Here is an 18,499-nt window from a genome sequence, read left to right as displayed (position 1 = left end):
ATCGCACTCGACTTAAATAAATGTGAAATTTTCAATGATTAAATGATTAAATGCTAGTTGCGCATGAATGTAAGCCTTTTGGCTGAATTGGGCCCTGCCCCTTGTTACCGATCGACTCGAGTCAGAAGCGGACTCGGTCGGGTGATATGGTGACCTGGGTGAACGTTTGGTATACTCGAGTATTACCTTGTAGGTTGGTGGAGGTTGGTGGAGCCTGACCAATGTCCAGGAGAGGGTGAATGAAATGAACGAACGAACGAACGAGGGTTTTATGTATAAACGAAAAATGCATTTTCAAATGAATGAAGAAAAGGGGAATGACAGGAGAACGAACGAACGAACGAATGAACGAACGAACGTATCCTTTTCATGTATGGTTTATTGTAAATGTTGTAACTGTTTCTTGACTTATCGTTTGATTTATGACTTGATTCTATGTTCGGAACCTCACTGAACTTTTAGCTCATCCCTTTAGTTTTGTTTTCCTTAACAGGGGAATGCGAGCAAGGACGAGAGCTCTGTATAGACTGGATGGGTCTAGTTTTGGTTTTATTTTGGTTCTCGCCCTAGTGCTTGGCACTGGCTGGTTGTATGGTGACTTGAGAACTTTTGTATTCTCGACGGTTGTACTTCTTTCTGAGATAGCAATGTATATAAGTTTTGTTTTAAGTTTTGGATCCTCGTTTTGCTCTTTCTTGTGGTTCTATTTCTGATTTGTGTGAGGGAACGACTGAGTCCCGGCGAGAGTTGGGCAGGCGGCTCGCCGAACCCTCTGATTCGCCTAAGGGGGAAGTGGGGCTGTCACATTCTACGTACCTAGGACTGATGTTTTATGTTTCTTTATACTTTGAATCATATGGTGGACTACACAGATTTTGAACAAGTGAGGAGTGTCGAATCACAAGAGCAAAGTGTCTGATTAGTCGAAGTTAATTTTGATTAGACACATGGAATTTTCAATCATCAAAGAATTGCATTAGGTATTCCATGCGCATATGAGCTTTACAGCAAGCAAACTGATTCTTGAAGCCCAAAAAGAAACAACCCGATTTTAAAACTGGGAGATGAAACTACTAAACAAATTAATGTAGTCCTATTGCCTGGAAAACCAAGTGAATAATAAAACTTCCAACTGAAAAACTTTTCTTTTTTATTCGAAGCGATCAGGTTATAAAATGTGATGGTAGATAATGACAATGGAACAGCAGGAGAAATTGTGAACGACAGGACTGGTTTCCTTAACGTAGGGTACGATACGCAGTCAGGAGTCTGTACAGAAATCTCAGGTGATTAATTTTTTTTTCCTTTAAACGGCAAGTGATTAAAATTGAAAAAGCAATACTTAAAAGAAGAACTTTATGTTATCAGGTACACCTCTACGTAGATTGAATGATAACAGGATTGGGATAGTTGCGGTTGTGCTTTTATCTGATCCTATACGGTTGTTGTGCTTATGTTATATTTTTGTATTTGTAAAAATGTTAGTGTACGTAAATAAAATATTTCATATACATTTGATACAATAGTGTAACATGATTTTACATCTAATGTTAGAACAAATACAATGATCAAAGAATAGGACACAATACAACTGTGCCTGCCCATATTCAATTATGATATATAAACATATGTACCCATTTTTCTGTTTTTTCTACCCAAAGAAAGTGGACTCATTCTGACTACTCTTCTTCAATCAATTTAAACAACAAAGAATTTTCACCATGTTTTCCCAAAATCAGCATTAAAGAAAAAGGACATCGGAAAAATAATAAAGAAAAAGCACCACCATATTGCACTAACGTATTCAGTACTCTCTAAATGCTTGAAAAACTAGTGGCTGATCATGCATTATTAGTGAACTTTAGTCCGAGATACACCTTGATTTGAACATTGAACCCTTTTGTCTTTCTACGGCGAAAGACCAAAACCTGATTGTAGAATCCCGTTTCTCAAAATTTTGATATTTATCAGCTGCAACTTCTAAAGAAAGTGGCGGAGTCAAGATCTTTATTCAGGGTGTACAGTAATATTAATTTAAACTTACAATGTACTGATTTGTAGATTTTTAGAACACTATACATTCATTACAAAAGTACACTAATTTGTTATATAATCAATGTCACAAAATATTGACAAATCGTGATTTACCATTTGCCAGGTCATTTTAACGGTATGAAATGGTACAGTAATCAAATTTAGGCATTAGAATACAATATCTCAGTTCTAATATGTGAAGTAAGTGAATATTTTGTACACGATCGAACTATTAAATGACTATTACGTTCACTCATAATTCACGTGATTTAACATTCAAAATAGTTCAATATTAAGTAACTAACATTTATAAGAAGGGCAAATTCCACTTTATCCCCCTGTGGTTTAAAGTTTTTTATATAACCCCCCTATGGTTTCAAAAGCTATACACAGGGTTAATCACATTTAATCCCCTTAAGGTATACTTCATTTCTCAATTTACCCCCTAACCTTTAATTTTGCTCACTTAACCCCCTATAGGACAAAATTGCCATTACATTATTTTGACTTTTTATTTACCTTGTTTTCCTTTCTTTTATTTCTTTTTCTCTTCTTCTTTATTTAATTCTTCCTCTTTCCCACAAAAATCTTCACCTTAATGATTGAAATTAAAAAAGAGAAATTGCAGAGATCTATCTTCTTCTTAAATGATTTAAAAAAAATATTCAAATCACTTTCCTAAAATACAATTTTTTTAGCCTTTCAATTCTTTTAATTTTGAGTTTTCCTCTTTCCTTTCTAGTTTCTCATTTTATTCTCAAGAAAATATCATAAGATGAAATTGTTTTCCTTTCTTTTATTTCTTTTTCTTTTTCTTTTCTCTTTCATCCTTCCCAATAGAAAATTTCATTTCAACGAAAATGTTTGTTTTAAGTTTGTAATTGCATATTTCTGGGTGAAGGTTTAAAAGGCATCAAAAACTAATTTTATTTTTTTGTATGATATCACGTGTCACAAATTTCAATTAATTAGGTCACAATTTTTGTATGATTATTAAACTAATTTTTGCATCAAAAACTAATTTTTGTACGATTATTAATCAGGTCACAATTTCATCTTAAGATATTTTCTTGGGAATAAAATGAGAAACTAGAAAGGAAAGAGGAAAACCCAAAATTAAAAGAATTGAAAGGTTAAAAAAATTATATTTTAGGAAAGTGATTTGAATATTTTTTAATCATTTAAGGAGAAAATAGATCTCTGCAATTCCTCTTTTTCAATTTCAATCATTAAGGTGAAAATTTTTGTGGGAAAGATGAAGAATTAAATAAAGAAGAAAGAGAAAAAGAAATAAAAGAAAGGAAAATAAGGTAAATGAAAAGTCAAAATTATGTAAGGGCAATTTTGTCCTATAGGGGGTTAAGTGAGCAAAATTAAAGGTTAGGGGGTAAATTGAGAAATTAGGTATACCTTAAGGGGATTAAATGTGATTAACTCGCTATACATAACCCCCTCATGGTTTGGATTAAAGTGTCAATGTGACGAGAATGATCATTGGTAACGGAGTCACCTAAAATGTCAAAAATACCCTTATGTAAAGTTGAAAATTATTTATTAACCAAAGGGGGTTATGTGTATATTTTGAAAATTATAAGGGGGTTATATGGTAAAGTATTAAATCATAAGGGGGTTATATGGTAAAATATAAAAATCATATGGAGTTAGTGTGTCATGTATTTATAAGGGTAATTTCGACATTTTTAGAAGTTCCGTGATGAATGACTATTTCCGTCACTTTGACACTTTAATCCAAACCATGAGAGGATTACGTATAGCTTTTGAAACCACATGGGGGTTATGTAAAAAATGCTAAATTACAGGGGGGTAAAATATAATTTACCCTTATAAGAAAGGAAAAAGATAACATCCTATTGTATGTTTTAGTTCAATGTTCCATTGGGGAGATATTGAGGATAGTTGTAAGAAATTTCAATATTTTATCTCAGGGTTAGAGGAATTACTATCGAAATTCAGGACGAGGAGGGGTGAGACAATATTAAAATTTCTAAAATTTTTACAGATTACTTCACAGTTGCTAAAAAATTGAGAGGGTGGTCTGAATTTGGCTCTGCCACTGTCTAGAGATGTTGAGAAGTTGTGGACCAAAATCCTCAAAAACTTATAGCGTCAGAAAAGGCAATTTGGTTGTTTTTTGGGGTACTTCCTTTTCATGAATGATAGAGAGCACACATGCCAATTTACAGCAAAAACGAAAAGCTTCTTGTCTTACTACTTTGTCTAATTATTGAAAATCAAAATTGTATGAGCATTTCTTCCTTTTTTTTTCCCTAAAGAAGCCAAATTCCTTTCGGGAACATAAAAGTCAGCATGTGATTATAGGATTTATGTCTTTTAGTAGCTAGGAAATTACAAAGAAACCAAATTGCATGTCGATTAGACGCTGGTGGTTTTTGAAAGACTGCATTTCTTCAATGCTGACCTGTTGGATGACATTTTCCTGATAATGACGGAAAATAAATTCATCAAATTAATAACAACGAATCTGTACCTAGGACTAGGAGAAGACCAAAAAACAAACATTGAAGTGCTTCTACCTAGGAGGCTAGGACTGATGTTTTATTTTTCTTTATACTTTGAATCAAATCATATGGTGACTACACAGATTTTGAACAAGTGAGGACTATGGAATCAGGAGAGCCAAGTGTCTGATTAATCGAAATTAATACTATTAGAAAGCTGATCAGCAGCAGTATAATGAAAATCTCATTGCAATTGATTGAACTTAATAAGTTACAATTTTATTACTCAGAATTCCTGCAGATTAAAGAGCATAAGGATTTGGATGAGCTGAAAGTCTACCTACGAATGTGAGAAATGAAAGAATCCATCTCCAAGCGACTAACACCACCTTCCATAACAGAACCCTTGACAGCTTTGCTCAATTCTCTGGCTCTTTGCCTCATCTCTTCTCCTTCAGCTGAATCCATCAATCTTCTTACAGCATTTTCAACAGTTATGGATGTCACAAGTTCATTCTGCTTCGACCAATCCCTTATTATTAGACCAATCTTGAGCACCTTTTCCAGTAGTATCGCGTTTGTGGGCTGGTCAGAATGCATAGGCCATGCTGCCACGGGTACTCCCATGCTAATGCTTTCTATGCACGAGTTCCATCCGCAATGACTCATGAATCCACCTGTTGATGAATGTCCAAGAATCTCCAGTTGGGGCGCCCAATCGCTCACAACAATTCCCCTTCCTTCAATTCTCTCTTCAAATCCTTCTGGCAGCTGAGCTCTCCTATCTTCTCCCTGGAAGACGTCTCCTTTATCTGCATCCCTCAGTACCCATATGAAATTTTGCCCACTTTTATCTAATCCAGTTGCAATCTCCTTGGCTTCTTCATCAGACACCGAAGTTGTTGAACCAAAAGAAATGAAAATGACCGAATCTGGCTCTTGTTTGTCCAGCCAATCCAGGCAATAGTGTCTCTTTTCCGAGTTTTTCTGCCCATTCATCTCAACTGGATTGAAGGGTCCAATAGCCCATTGCTTGTCTGAATCGGTTATTTTGGATTTAACATGGAGGTCAAGGTATGGACCCTCTATAGCTCTACAGCTGTTGAACAGGTAGCCAGAGCTAATTGGCTTAAAATCATTTTGAAATTTTACGAAGTCAGTCAGCTCTTGGGGGAAGCAACTTTCCCATGTTGGAAGATCTTCGAGTGGTTCGAGTAGTTCGGGCTGGGATAGTTCAGGTTTCCCTTCTTGTTCCCAAACAAACGAGTATATAGCGAAGGCTGAGGAGGTTGGAAAGCAGTAGGACTCTGCGTTCGGGATTAAACGCACATCCTGGATGACATATGGCATCAGAAAGTCATAAATAACTACCAATCTTCTTGTTGTTCCAGAAAGTTGTTGCAGAAGTGCGTAAACTGGCTCACGGAGTTTGATCGATGCATTGAACGCTGGGATGAGTTGTATGGGATATTTTGTTGGGGCGTTTGGATCCGGAGGAGGAGTTTCATAAGAAGGGATGGAAAATTCGTGGAAATGGATGTTGGAAATGGCAAGAGGATCCCAACCGTGGACGCGAACCTTTGCCTGGCGGTTGTGAGAGGCCGTGCCAACATAGTGAACAGGTATATCATAGGAGGAGATGAGGCGGGAGAGATGGAGGAGCTGGTTGAGATGGCCCTGTGCTGGAAGGGGAACCATGACCACAGTCACTTCATGAGTTTCTCGAATAATACCAAATGGGCTTTGGACTCTTGAATGATCATCCATGGCCATTGGAAAGATTTTGGAATTGGAAATTTTGGAAAGCTCTTTTATTTTGTCAGCTTGTTAGAATTGCTTTGGTCGTTTGCTCTTATAAGGTGTAAGATGGAAGCTAAGGAGAGTCATTAATCGGAGTTAGAATCTGTTGCTGCTAACTCTTCGGATGTGTAAGAATGTTGTGGGATATTATCACTTTATCCCCTTAACTTTTGGTGCTACTATCAATTTCTCCCTTAACATTATCTTTTAGTCACTTTATCCCCAAGACTAATGGTCAAATTTAACGGAGTTTGTTAATTAAAGTGAAAAGACATGTTTAACCCTTAAAATTATTATCACTTTACCCCCATAAACGATAGTTTCATTATCAATTTATCCCATAGAGTTATTTTTTAAGCAATTTATCCTACCATTAAATTAACTTGGCAAGTTAAAAAACTTTAAAAGAAAATACCCTCCTCTTTGCAAAATAAAAATAATAAAAAATTTAGAGTGACTCTTCTTCTTTTTAGTATCAAGAAAAAAAGTCAAAGTATTAATTTCTTTCTTCTTAACAATCTTATTAATATTAAAAAAAAATAGAAAGATGGAGAGGGGGAGGGAAGGGGGAAGGGGAGAGGGAGAGAGAGAGAGTTCAATTCTTTTTTTAAAAAATTACAAATAAGAAAGAACTACATACTTTTATTATTTTAAAATTATTTCACTTTTTTATTTATCATCAAATTCTAATTTTAATCTCGATAACCTTAAAGTAATATGATAATATTAGACTTTTCAGTATTTTCTTTTTTTTTTTTTTACAAAATCTAATTTTTTGTCTCCTTCTTTCCTATCTCTTTTCTTTTCCTAGTATTAATAAGTGAAAAAAAAAGAAATTTGATAAAACCTTTTTATTTTTATGTTTTTTGATCTCTTAAAGTGAAAAAAAGAAAGAATAACCATTCCAACTTTTTATTTATAATTATATATAAAAAGGGTAAATATATTTAAAATTTTTTTACTATACTAGTTAGATTAATGATGAGGTAAAATGTCTAATAATATTAGGAACTAAAGTAATTGTATCACTATAATCCAAACGAATAAAGTGATAATAACAATATAGTAATGCTATAAAATAAAAGGGTATTTTTGTCCAAAATTTCTTAACATGTAAAGTGACTAAAAGATAATGTTAGGGGGTAAATTAATAGTAGTGATATAGTTTAAGAGAATAAAGTTATAATAACCCTAATGTTGCGGCCCAACACTTTTCCAATTCATCCAAGTCTTATGCGTTTGAAGAAAATGAACCCCGTACTCAATCTCATTATTGGGCACAGGGGAGATCAATGCGAAAGTGACCCTCCCCAAATTTGTGTCATAAATTGATGGAATCTTCTTGTTAAAAGAAAAAATAGCTATCGAAATGTAATTTGGGAAGTGTATAAAAGAAAACTAGGGCGGTTTTGAACTCATGACTTCCTATTTACGATCTCATATATTTTATCATCTAATCCAATTTTTTCGAAAATCGTTTAACTTTTTTCACGTTAAACTTCGAAACCATTAAAGAGAGAAAATATGACGTTAGTAATAGGATAGGGGTCTGTGCCATTGGATTGTCCATGAGAGCGCCAAGGGTAGGCTTACAACATCCCTCAAAGATCAAAAGAGAAAAAGTTGCTGGTTGAATGAGCACGTATTTTGCAAATTCCACTCCGCTATTGAGATATTAAACTATTCTCATATGCTTTCCCCACCAATATGTGGGTTTCCTCTTTCATAGTCACAAATAATAAATTCTTCACTCTTTACTCTTAAAAGGAAATTTTTTTTTTCCATCTTTTATCACCCTATACAAAGAAAAAGATAAATTAAACTTTCAACCATATCAAAGTCAACATCAGTACTTCTAATAAATTGTCTTCATCAAAACTTATCTACCACAGCAAACAAAAGTATAGACTCGTGACTGTAAATTGCCCCAATTTGACTTTTCTTCAATCAAATATCGTCCTAGAACATGTTAGACGCTTGAGAATGAAAATAAAATCTCATATACAATTTCTCAATCGTTAACATGAGCATAATATTTAAGAACAACTTTTTCTTCTTTTCCTATGTTTCTTCTGATGGGCGACTAGCTGAAATCCCTACCCGAATTTTCACCAAGCCAATCGTTAACATGAACCGGCTTTTTTTTTTTCGTGTTAGTTTATAGCGCAAAACCGCTTTGATAAAAAATCAGTCAAAACCGTAAAAAATCGGTTAAATCAGTGATCCGATTCGACTGATTGACCCGATTTTCAAACTTTTCTTTCCTCTTTTCCCCAAACATAATTTGAGTTATCTAATTTGTAACACATTCATTTATTAATAGGAATAAAAAAATGCCACCCATTTAATGTAAATACCAAAATCACTCGCTTTCCTGAATGATCTCTAAATCAAAAAGTTTCCATCCCTATGATCTTATCAATTTAGCATCAGTGATTCCAACTTGTATTAATTTGTTTGAATTTAGTTTTTCAAATAATTTTGATGAATGAACATATTTTAGCCATGAACTTACATTTTTATATATAATTATTAGGTGTATATTTGATTGCAATTCTAACATTTTTGGAAAATTTTCTATGATTGGCCGAATATAACCAAAAACTTAATTTCAATATTTCTGAAACTTATAAAAATATAAATAATTATGACATCATGTTGACGTTAACGGGTTCTTGAGAACTGTCCAATCGATCCGACCAATTGACCCCTGACCCTGTAGTTTAGCCAAGTCGCTATCCAATCCGAGTTTAATAACATTGACCAAAACCTGATTGTCAGTTGCATCTTCGTCTTATGCTGGACAACTATTTCTTGTTGAATTCCACTCCTGCAATAGATATTTTAATACCTCTTTCAACGTTGATCTTAAGACAAAGCACCTAATAAGTCCAGAAGGTTGTGGAATTAGTATTTTTTAGTAAGTTCCGTTACATCTTCAAGATTGGAAATTGCTTTGTCGGTGGAAGCCCGCAATAGACGACTTAGCCATACAAGGACAATAAAACATGACAAAAATATTACTTTTCTTGTTTATTTCGTATCCAATAAAGATTGAATAATGTAACGTTCCTTTGATGAATTGAAAACTGCCAAATTACATTTTTGCTGGATGAATTAGGTTTGATTATTTTTGGTTGGACAAAGACAAAATGTCCAGCGGACTATCGTGCCAAGCTCTGTTTTCATCTCCAAAGAGCATGTTCATCACTTTAATTGCCTGTTTGTTTTCTAAGCTCTGCCACTGTATAGAGATGTTGAGAAGTTGTGGACCGGAATTCTCAAAAACTTATAGTGTCAGAAAAGGCAATTTGATTGTTTTTTATGGTGCTTCCTTTTCATGAGTGATAGAGAACACACATGGCCCAGCCAATTTACAGCAAAAATGAAAAGCTTCTTGTCCTACTACTTTGTCTAGTCATTGAAAATCAAAATTCTATGAGCATTTCTTCCTTTTTTATTTTTTCCCCTAAAGAAGCCAAATTCCTTTCTGGAACATAAAAGTCAACATGTAGTTATAGGATTTATGTCTTTTAGTAGCTAGGAAATTACAAAGAAACCAAATTGCACGTCGATTAGACGCTGGTGGTTTTTGAAAGACTGCATTTCTTCCATGCTGACCTGTTGGATGACATTTTCCTGATAATGACGGAATAAAATAAATTCATCAAATTAATAGCAACGAATCTGTACCTAGGACTAGGAGAAGACCAAAAAACAAACATTAAAGTGCTTCTACCTAGGACTGATGTTTTATTTTTCTTTATACTTTGAATCAAATCATATGGTGACTACACAGATTTTGAACAAGTGAGGACTATGGAATCAGGAGAGCCAAGTGTCTGATTAATCGAAATTAATACTATTAGAAAGCTGATCAGCTGCAGTATAACGAAAATCTCATTGCAATTGATTGAACTTAATAAGTTACAATTTTATTACTCAGAATTCCTGCTGATTGAAGAACCTAACGATTTGGATGAACTGAAAATCTACCTACGAATATGAGCAATGAAAGAATCCATCTCCAAGCGACTAAGACCACCTTCCATAACAGATCCCTTGACAGCTTTGCTCAATTCTCTGGCTCTTTGCCTCATCTCTTCTCCTTCAGCTGAATCCATCAATCTTCTCACAGCATTTTCAACAGTTATGGATGTCACAAGTTCATTCTGCTTCGACCAATCCCTTATTATTAGACCAATCTTGAGCACCTTTTCCAGTAGTATCGCGTTTCTGGGCTGGTCAGAATGCATAGGCCATGCTGCCACGGGTACTCCCATGCTAATGCTTTCTATGCACGAGTTCCATCCGCAGTGACTCATGAATCCACCTGTTGATGAATGTCCAAGAATCTCCAGTTGGGGCGCCCAATCCCTCACAACAATTCCCCTTCCTTCGATTCTCTCTTCAAATCCTTCTGGCAGCTGAGCTCTCCTATCTTCTCCCTGGAAGACATCTCCTTTATCTGCATCCCTCAGTACCCATATGAATTTTTGCCCACTTTTATCTAATCCAGTTGCGATCTCCTTGGCTTCTTCATCTGCTACTGAGGTTGTTGAACCGAAGGAAATAAAAATGACCGAGTTTGGTGCTTGTTTGTCCAGCCAATCCAGGCAATAGTGTCTCGTTTCCGAGTTTTTTTGCCCATCTATCTCAACTGGATTGAAGGGACCAATTGCCCATTGCTTGTCTGAGTCGGTTAGTCTGGATTTGACATGGAGATCAAGGTATGGACCCTCTATAGCTCTACAAGTGTTGAACAGGTAGCCAGAGCTAATTGGCTTAAAATCCTGTTGCAATTTTGCAAAGTCAGCCATCTGTTGGGGGAAGCAGCTTTCCCATGTTGGAAGATCTTGGAGTGGTTCTTGTAGTTCAGGCTCGGATAGTTCGGGTTTCCCTTCTTGTTCCCAAACAAACGAGTATATAGTGAAGGCTGAGGCGCCCAGAAAGCAGTAGGACTCTGCGTTCGGGATTAAACCCACATCCTGGATGACATATGCCATCAGAGAGTCATAAGTAACTACCAATCTTCTTGTTGTGCCAGAAAGTTGTTGCAGAAGTGCGTAAACTGGCTCGCGGAGTTTGATCGATGTGTTGAACACTGGGATGAGTTGTGTGGGAAATTTTGTTGGGGCATTTGGGTCGGGAGGAGGAGTTTCATAAGAAGGGATGGAAAATTCATGGAAATGGATGTTGGAAATGGCAAGAGGATCCCAACCGTGGACCCGAACCTTTGCCTGGTGGATGTGAGAGGCCGTGCCGACATAGTGAACAGGTATATCATAGGAGGAGATGAGGCGGGAGAGATGGAGGAGCTGGTTGAGATGGCCCTGTGCTGGAAGGGGAACCATGACCACAGTCACTTCATGAGTTTCTCGAATAATACCAACTGGGCTTTGGACTCTTGAATGATCATCCATGGCCATTGGAAAGATTTTGGAACTGGAAATTTTGGAAAGCTCTTTTATTTTGTCAGCTTGTTAGAATTGCTTTGGTCGTTTGCTCTTATAAGTGTAAGATGGAAGCTTGGGAGAGTTGTTAATCGGAGTTAGAACTGTTGCCGGTAACTCTTCGGATGTGTAATAATGTTGCGGATTATTATCACTTTAACCCTTTAACGTTTGACGCTACTATCAATTTCTCCCCTTACCATTATCTTTCAGTCACTTTACCCCAAGACTAACGGCTAAATTTAACGGAGTTTGTTAATTAAAGTGAAAAGACATGTTTAACATTTCAAATTATTATCACTTTACTCCCATAAAATATAGTCTCATTATCAATTTACCCCCTTGAGTTATTTTTTAGGTAATTTATCCTACCATTAAACCAACATGGTAAGTTAAAAAACTTTAGAAAAAAATACATCCTCTTTGCATAATAAAAATAATAAAAAATTTAGAGTGACTCTTCTTTTTTTTAGTATCAAGAAAAAACGTCAAAGTATTAATTTCTTTATTCTTAGCAATCTTATTAATATTGAAAAAAATAGAAAGATGGAGAGGGGGAGGGGGAGAGGGAGAGAGAAAGCTCAATTCTTTTTTTAAAAAATACAAATAGGAAAGAACTAAATACTTTTATTATTTTAAAATTATTTCACTTTTTTGTTTACCATCAAATTTCAATTCTAATCTCGACAACCTTAAAGTAAAATAATAATGTCAGACTTTTCTTTATTTTCTTTTTTTTTTTGCAAAATCTAATTTTTTGTCTCCTTCTTTCCTATCTTTTTTTTCTTTTCCTAGTATTAATAAGTGAAAAAAGAAATTTGAGAAAACATTTTTATTTTTATGTTTTTTGATCTCTTAAAGTGAAAAAAAGGAAGAATAACCATTCCAACTTTTTTTTTACTTATATATAAAAAGGATAAATATATTTAAAATTTTTTGACCATACTAGTTAGATTAATGATGAGGTAAAATGCCTAAAAAATAATGTTAGGAACTAAAGTGATTGTATCACTATAATTCAAATGAATAAACTGATAATAATAATATAGTAATGCTATAAAATAAAAGGGCTTTTTTGTCCAAATTTTCTTAACATATTGAGTTGAATTACTTATAGGGGTAAAGTGACTAAAAGATAACGTTAGGAAGTAAATTGATAATAGTAATATAGTTTAAGGGAATAAAGTGATAATATCCCTAATGTTGCGGTCCAACACTTTTCCAATTCATCCAAGTCTTGTGCGTTTGAAGAAAATGAACCCCGTACTCAATCTCATTATTGTGGCACAGGGGAGATCAATGCGAAAGTGACCCTGCCCAAATTTGTGTCATAAATTTCTTGTTAAAAGAAAAAATAGCTATCGAAATGTAAATTGGAAAGTATATAAAAGAAAAGTAGGACGGTTTTGAACTCATAACTTCTTATTTACGATCTCATATATCTTATCATCTAATTCAATTTTCTTGAAAGTCGTTTAACTTTTTTCACGTTAAACTTCGAAACCATTAAAGAGTGAAAATATGACGTTATAATAGGACAGGGGCGTGTGCTATTGGATTGTCCATGAGAGCGCCAAGGGTAGGCTTACAACATACCTCAAAGATCAAAAGAGAAAAAGTTGCTAGTTGAATGAGCACGTATTTTGCAAATTCCACTCCGCTATAGAGATATTAAACTATTCTCATATGCTTTCCCCACCAATATGTGGGTTTCCTCTTTCATAGTCACAAATAATAAATTCTTCACTCTTTACTCTTAAAAGAAATTTTTTTTCCATCTTTTATCACCCTACACAAAGAAAAAGATAAATTAAACTTTCATCCATATCAAAGTCAATATCAATACTTCTAATAAATTGTCTTCATCAAAACTTATCTACCACAGCAAACAAAAGTATAGACTCGTGACTGTAAATTGCCCCAATTTGACTTTCCTTCAATCAAATATCGTCCTAGAACATGTGAGACACTTGAGAATGCAAATAAAATCTCATATACAATTTCTCAATCGTTAACATGAGCATAATATTTAAGAACAACTTTTTCTTCTTTTCCTATGTTTCTTCTGATGAGCGACTAGCTGAACCCCTACCCGAATTTTCACCAGACCAATCATTAACATGAACCGGCCTTTGTTTTTTTTTCGAGTTGGTTTATAGCGCAAAACCGCTTTGATAAAAAATCAGTCAAAACCGTAAAAAATCGGTTAAATCAGTGATCCGGTTCGACTGGTTGACCCAATTCTCATACTTTTCTTTCCTCTTTTCCCCAAACATAATTTGAGTTACCTAATTTGTAACACATTCATTTATTAATAGGAATAATGAAACGCCACCCACTTAGTGTAAGTACGAAAATCACTCGCTTTCCTGAATGATCTCTAAATCAAAATGTTTCCATCCCTATGATCTTATCAATTTTGCATCAGTGATTTCAACTTGCATTAATTTATTTAATTTAGTTTTTCAAATAATTTTGATGAATGGACATATTTTAGCCATGAACTTACTTTTTTATATATAATTATTAGGTGTATATTTGATTGCAATTCTAACATTTTTGGAAAATTTTCTATGATTGGCCGAATATAACCAAAAACTTAATTTCAATATTTCTGAAACTTATAAAAATATAAAATAATTATGCAATCATGTTGATGTCGGTGGATTTTTGAGAACGGTCCAACCGATCCGACAAATTGACCCCTGACCCAGTAGTTTAGCCAAGTCGCTATCCAATCCGAGTTTAATAACATTGACCAAAACCTAATTGTTAGTTGCATCTTCGTCTTGTACTGGACAACTATTTCTTGTTGAATTCCGCTCCTGCAATGGATATTTTAATCCCTATTTCAACGTTGATCTTAAGACAAAGCAACTAATAAGTCCAGAAGGTTGTGGAAGTAGTTTTTTTTAGTAAGTTCCGTCACAATGATATCTTCAAGATTGGAAATTGCTTTGTCAGTGGAAGCCCGCAATATACGACTAGCCATGCAATGACAAGAAAACATGAAAAAAATATTACTTTTCTTGTTTATTTCGTATCCAACAAAGATTGAATGATGTAACATTTCTTTGATGAATTGAAAACTGCCAGATTACATTTATGCTGGATGAATTAGGTTTGATTATTTTTGGTTGGAAAAAGACAAAACGTCCAGCGGACTATCGTGCCAAGCTCTGTTTTCATCTCCAAAGAGCATGTTCATCACTTTAATTGCCTGTTTGTTTTCTAAGATTCCCATTTCTCAAAATTTTGACATTTATCAACTTTAGCTCTAAAGACAGTGGCAGAGCCAGGATCTTTGTTTAGGTGTACAATAGTATTAGTTTAAACTTACAATGTATTGATTTGTAGATTTTAGAACATTGTATATTCATTATACAAGCAGGCTAATTTGTTCAATAACCAATGTTACAAAAATTGAACAAAAAATCAATAGCTCGTGATTTTTCGTTTGCTAGGTTATTCTGATCGTATAAAATGGTATAGTAATTAAAATTAAGCATTAGAATACAATATTTAAATTCTAATACGTCTAGAAAGTGAATATTTTGTATGCAATCGAACCATGAAATGATTACTTGGTTCACTTGTAATTCATGTGATTTAACATTAAGAAAAGTTCAATATTAAGTAAATAACATATGTAAGAAAGGAAAAAGATAACATCCTATCATATATTTTGGTTCAAATGTTTCATTGTGGAAATATTGAAGGTAGTTTTAAAAATTTTAATACTTTTGGGGCACAGTCTGAGGGTTAGAAGGAATACTATCAAAATTCACAAGGAGCAAGAGCGAGACAAAAAATTTTAAATTTTTTACAGATTATTTTACAGTTTCTATTGAGGGAGTGGTCAGAATGCATGTGGCTCTGCCACCGTCTAAAGATGTCGAGAAGTTGAAGACCGAAAGTCTCAAGAACTTGCAGCGTAAGAAAAGGCAATTGGGTTGGTTTTTGGGGTACTTCTTTTCATGAATGATAGAGAGCCAAATTCCTTTTGGCAACATAAAAGTCTTCATGCGGATATAGGATTTATATCTTTTAATAGCTAGGAAATTACAATGAAACAACATTTTTAAATTTAATAAACCAAATTGTCCGACCACTAGATGCATGTGGTCTTGTAAAGACTGCATTTCGTCCATCCTGACCTGTTGGATGACAATTTCCAGATAATGACGGAATAAAATAAGTTCATCAAAGTAACAACGTACGTAGGACTAGGAGAAGGCCAAAACACAAACATTAAAGTGCCTTCTACCTAGGACTGATGATGTTTTGTATTTCTTTATATTTTGAATCATGTGGTGAACAAGTGAGGATCATGGAATAAGAAGAGCCAAGTGTCTGATTAATCGAAATTAGTACTATTAGAAAGCTGGTCAGCAGCAGTTTACTGAAAATTTCATTGCAATTGATTTAATTTAACAAGTTACAATTTTTATTACTCAGAATTCCTGCTGATTGAAGAACGTAACGATACGGATGAACTAAAAGTCTACCTACGAATATGAGCAATGAAAGAATCCATCTCCAAGCGACTATCACCACCTTCCATAACAGAATCCTTCACAGCTTTGGTCAATAGTTTGGCTCTTTGCCTCATCTTTTCTCCTTCAGCTGAATCCATCAATCTTCTCACAGCATTTTCAACAGTTATGGATGTTACAAGTTCATTCTGCTTCGACCAATCCCTTACCTTTAGACCAATCTTGAGCACCTTTTCCAGTAGTATCGCGTTTCGGGGCTGGTCAGAATGCATAGGCCATGCTGCCACGGGTACTCCCATGCTAATGCTTTCTATGCACGAGTTCCATCCGCAATGACTCATGAATCCACCTGTTGATGAATGTCCAAGAATCGCCAGTTGGGGCGCCCAATCCCTCACAACAATTCCTCTTCCTTCAACTCTCTCTTCAAATCCTTTTGGCAGCTGAGCTCTCCTATCTTCTCCCTGGAAGACATCTCCTTTATCTGCATCCCTCAGTACCCATATGAATTTTTGCCCACTTTTATCTAATCCAGTTGCGATCTCCTTGGCTTCTTCATCAGACACCGAAGTTGTTGAACCAAAAGAAATGAAAATGACCGAATTTGGCGCTTGTTTGTCCAGCCAATCCAGGCAATAGTGTCTCTTTTCCGAGTTTTTCTGCCCATTCATCTCAACTGGATTGAAGGGTCCAATAGCCCATTGCTTGTCTGAGTCGGTTATTTCGGATTTAACATGGAGGTCAAGGTATGGACCCTCTATAGCTCTACAAGTGTTGAACAGGTAGCCAGAGCTAATTGGCTTAAAATCCTGTTGCAATTTTGCAAAGTCAGTCATCTCTTGGGGGAAGCAGCTTTCCCATGTTGGAAGATCATCGAGTGGTTGGAGTAGTTCGGGCTCGGATAGTCCAGGTTTCCATTCTTGTTCCCAGACAAACGAGTATACAGTGAAGGCTGAGGTGCCCGGAGAGCAGTAGGACTCTGCGTTCGGGATTAAACCCACATCCTGGATGACATATGCCATCAGAGAGTCATAAATAACTACCAATCTTCTTGATGTGCCAGAAAGTTGTTGCAGAAGTGCGTAAACTGGCTCGCGGAATTTGATCGATGTGTTGAACACTGGGATGAGTTGTGTGGGAAATTTTGTTGGGGCATTTGGGTTGGGAGGAGGAGTTTCACAAGAAGGGATGGAAAATTCATGGAAATGGATGTTGGAAATGGCAAGAGGATCCCAACCGTGGACGCGAACCTTTGCCTGGCGGATGTGAGAGGCCGTGCCGACATAGTGAACAGGTATATCATAGGAGGAGATGAGGCGGGAGAGATGGAGGAGCTGGTTGAGATGGCCTTGTGCTGGAAGGGGAACTATGACCACAGTCACTTCATGGGTTTCTCGAATAATACCAACTGGCCTTTGGTATTGGCTTTGAACTCTTGAATGATCATCCATAGCCACTGGAAAGATAATTGGAACTGGGAAATTTTGGAAAGCTCTTTTATTTTGTCCGCTCGTTAGAATTGATTTGCTCGTTCGGTCCTGTAAGATGGAAGCTAGGGTCATTAATCGGAGTTAGAATCTGTGGCTGGTAACTCTTCGGATGTGTAATAATGTTGCGGGGCAACATTTACCAATTCATCCAAGTCTTGCGGGTTTGAAGAAAATGAGCCCCGTACTCAATCCATTATTGTGGGAGATAAATGCGAAAGTGACATTGTTGTAGCAGGCCCTCCCCAAATGTGTGTCATAAATTGATGGAATCTTCTCGATATGAGTGACGGGTGTAAAACAAAAAATAGCTGTTCGAAATGTAATTTGGCTTTTCCACTTTCTTCTGTTTTGTAAAATCTTGTTATTACGAGTGAAGAATAGGATAAGATAGTAGATTCAGTGGATAAAAGGAAAGTAAGTAATTTGGGAAGCGTATAAAAGAAAAGTAGAGTGATTTTAAACTCATGAGCTTCTATTTATTATCTCTTGTATTTTGTCACTTAATTGAATTCTCTCGCAAGTGGTTTAACTTTTTTCAAGTTAAATTTCGAAACCATTAAAGAGTGAAAATATGATGTTAATAATAGGATAGGGGTGTGTGCCATTGGATTGTCCATGAAAGCGCCAAGGGTAGGCAGGCTTACAACATCTCTCAAAGATCAAAAGAGAAAAAAGTTGCTAGTTGAATGAGCGCGTATTTCTGTTTGGATTAACCGTTTTTGGGTGTGTTTTTGAAAAATTTTAAG

At 35.4% G+C, this 18,499-nt stretch overlaps 2 protein-coding genes across 2 annotated transcripts; both read right to left on the bottom strand.

The window, feature by feature from the left end:
• Nucleotides 1-4,728: 4,728 nt before the first annotated feature.
• On the bottom strand, nucleotides 4,729-6,400 carry LOC113776509 (zeatin O-xylosyltransferase-like). The gene has a single exon (XM_027321692.1). It carries the CDS (start codon nucleotides 6,285-6,287, stop codon nucleotides 4,851-4,853), a length of 1,437 nt encoding a protein of 478 aa, XP_027177493.1. The 5' UTR covers nucleotides 6,288-6,400; the 3' UTR covers nucleotides 4,729-4,850.
• Nucleotides 6,401-10,196: 3,796 nt separating this feature from the next.
• LOC113776508 (zeatin O-glucosyltransferase-like) lies at nucleotides 10,197-17,828 on the bottom strand. The gene is made up of 2 exons (XM_027321691.1): nucleotides 17,631-17,828; nucleotides 10,197-11,665 (listed from the first exon to the last, which is right to left on the bottom strand). Exons 1-2 carry the CDS (start codon nucleotides 17,823-17,825, stop codon nucleotides 10,307-10,309), a joined length of 1,554 nt encoding a protein of 517 aa, XP_027177492.1. The 5' UTR covers nucleotides 17,826-17,828; the 3' UTR covers nucleotides 10,197-10,306.
• Nucleotides 17,829-18,499: the final 671 nt, after the last annotated feature.

This window comes from Coffea eugenioides, chromosome 6, assembly GCF_003713205.1.
Source record: "Coffea eugenioides isolate CCC68of chromosome 6, Ceug_1.0, whole genome shotgun sequence".
In the NCBI taxonomy this organism is placed as follows: domain Eukaryota; kingdom Viridiplantae; phylum Streptophyta; class Magnoliopsida; order Gentianales; family Rubiaceae; genus Coffea; species Coffea eugenioides.
Note: the sequence above shows the minus strand (reverse complement) of the source record. Positions and strands in the feature narration are given on the sequence as shown.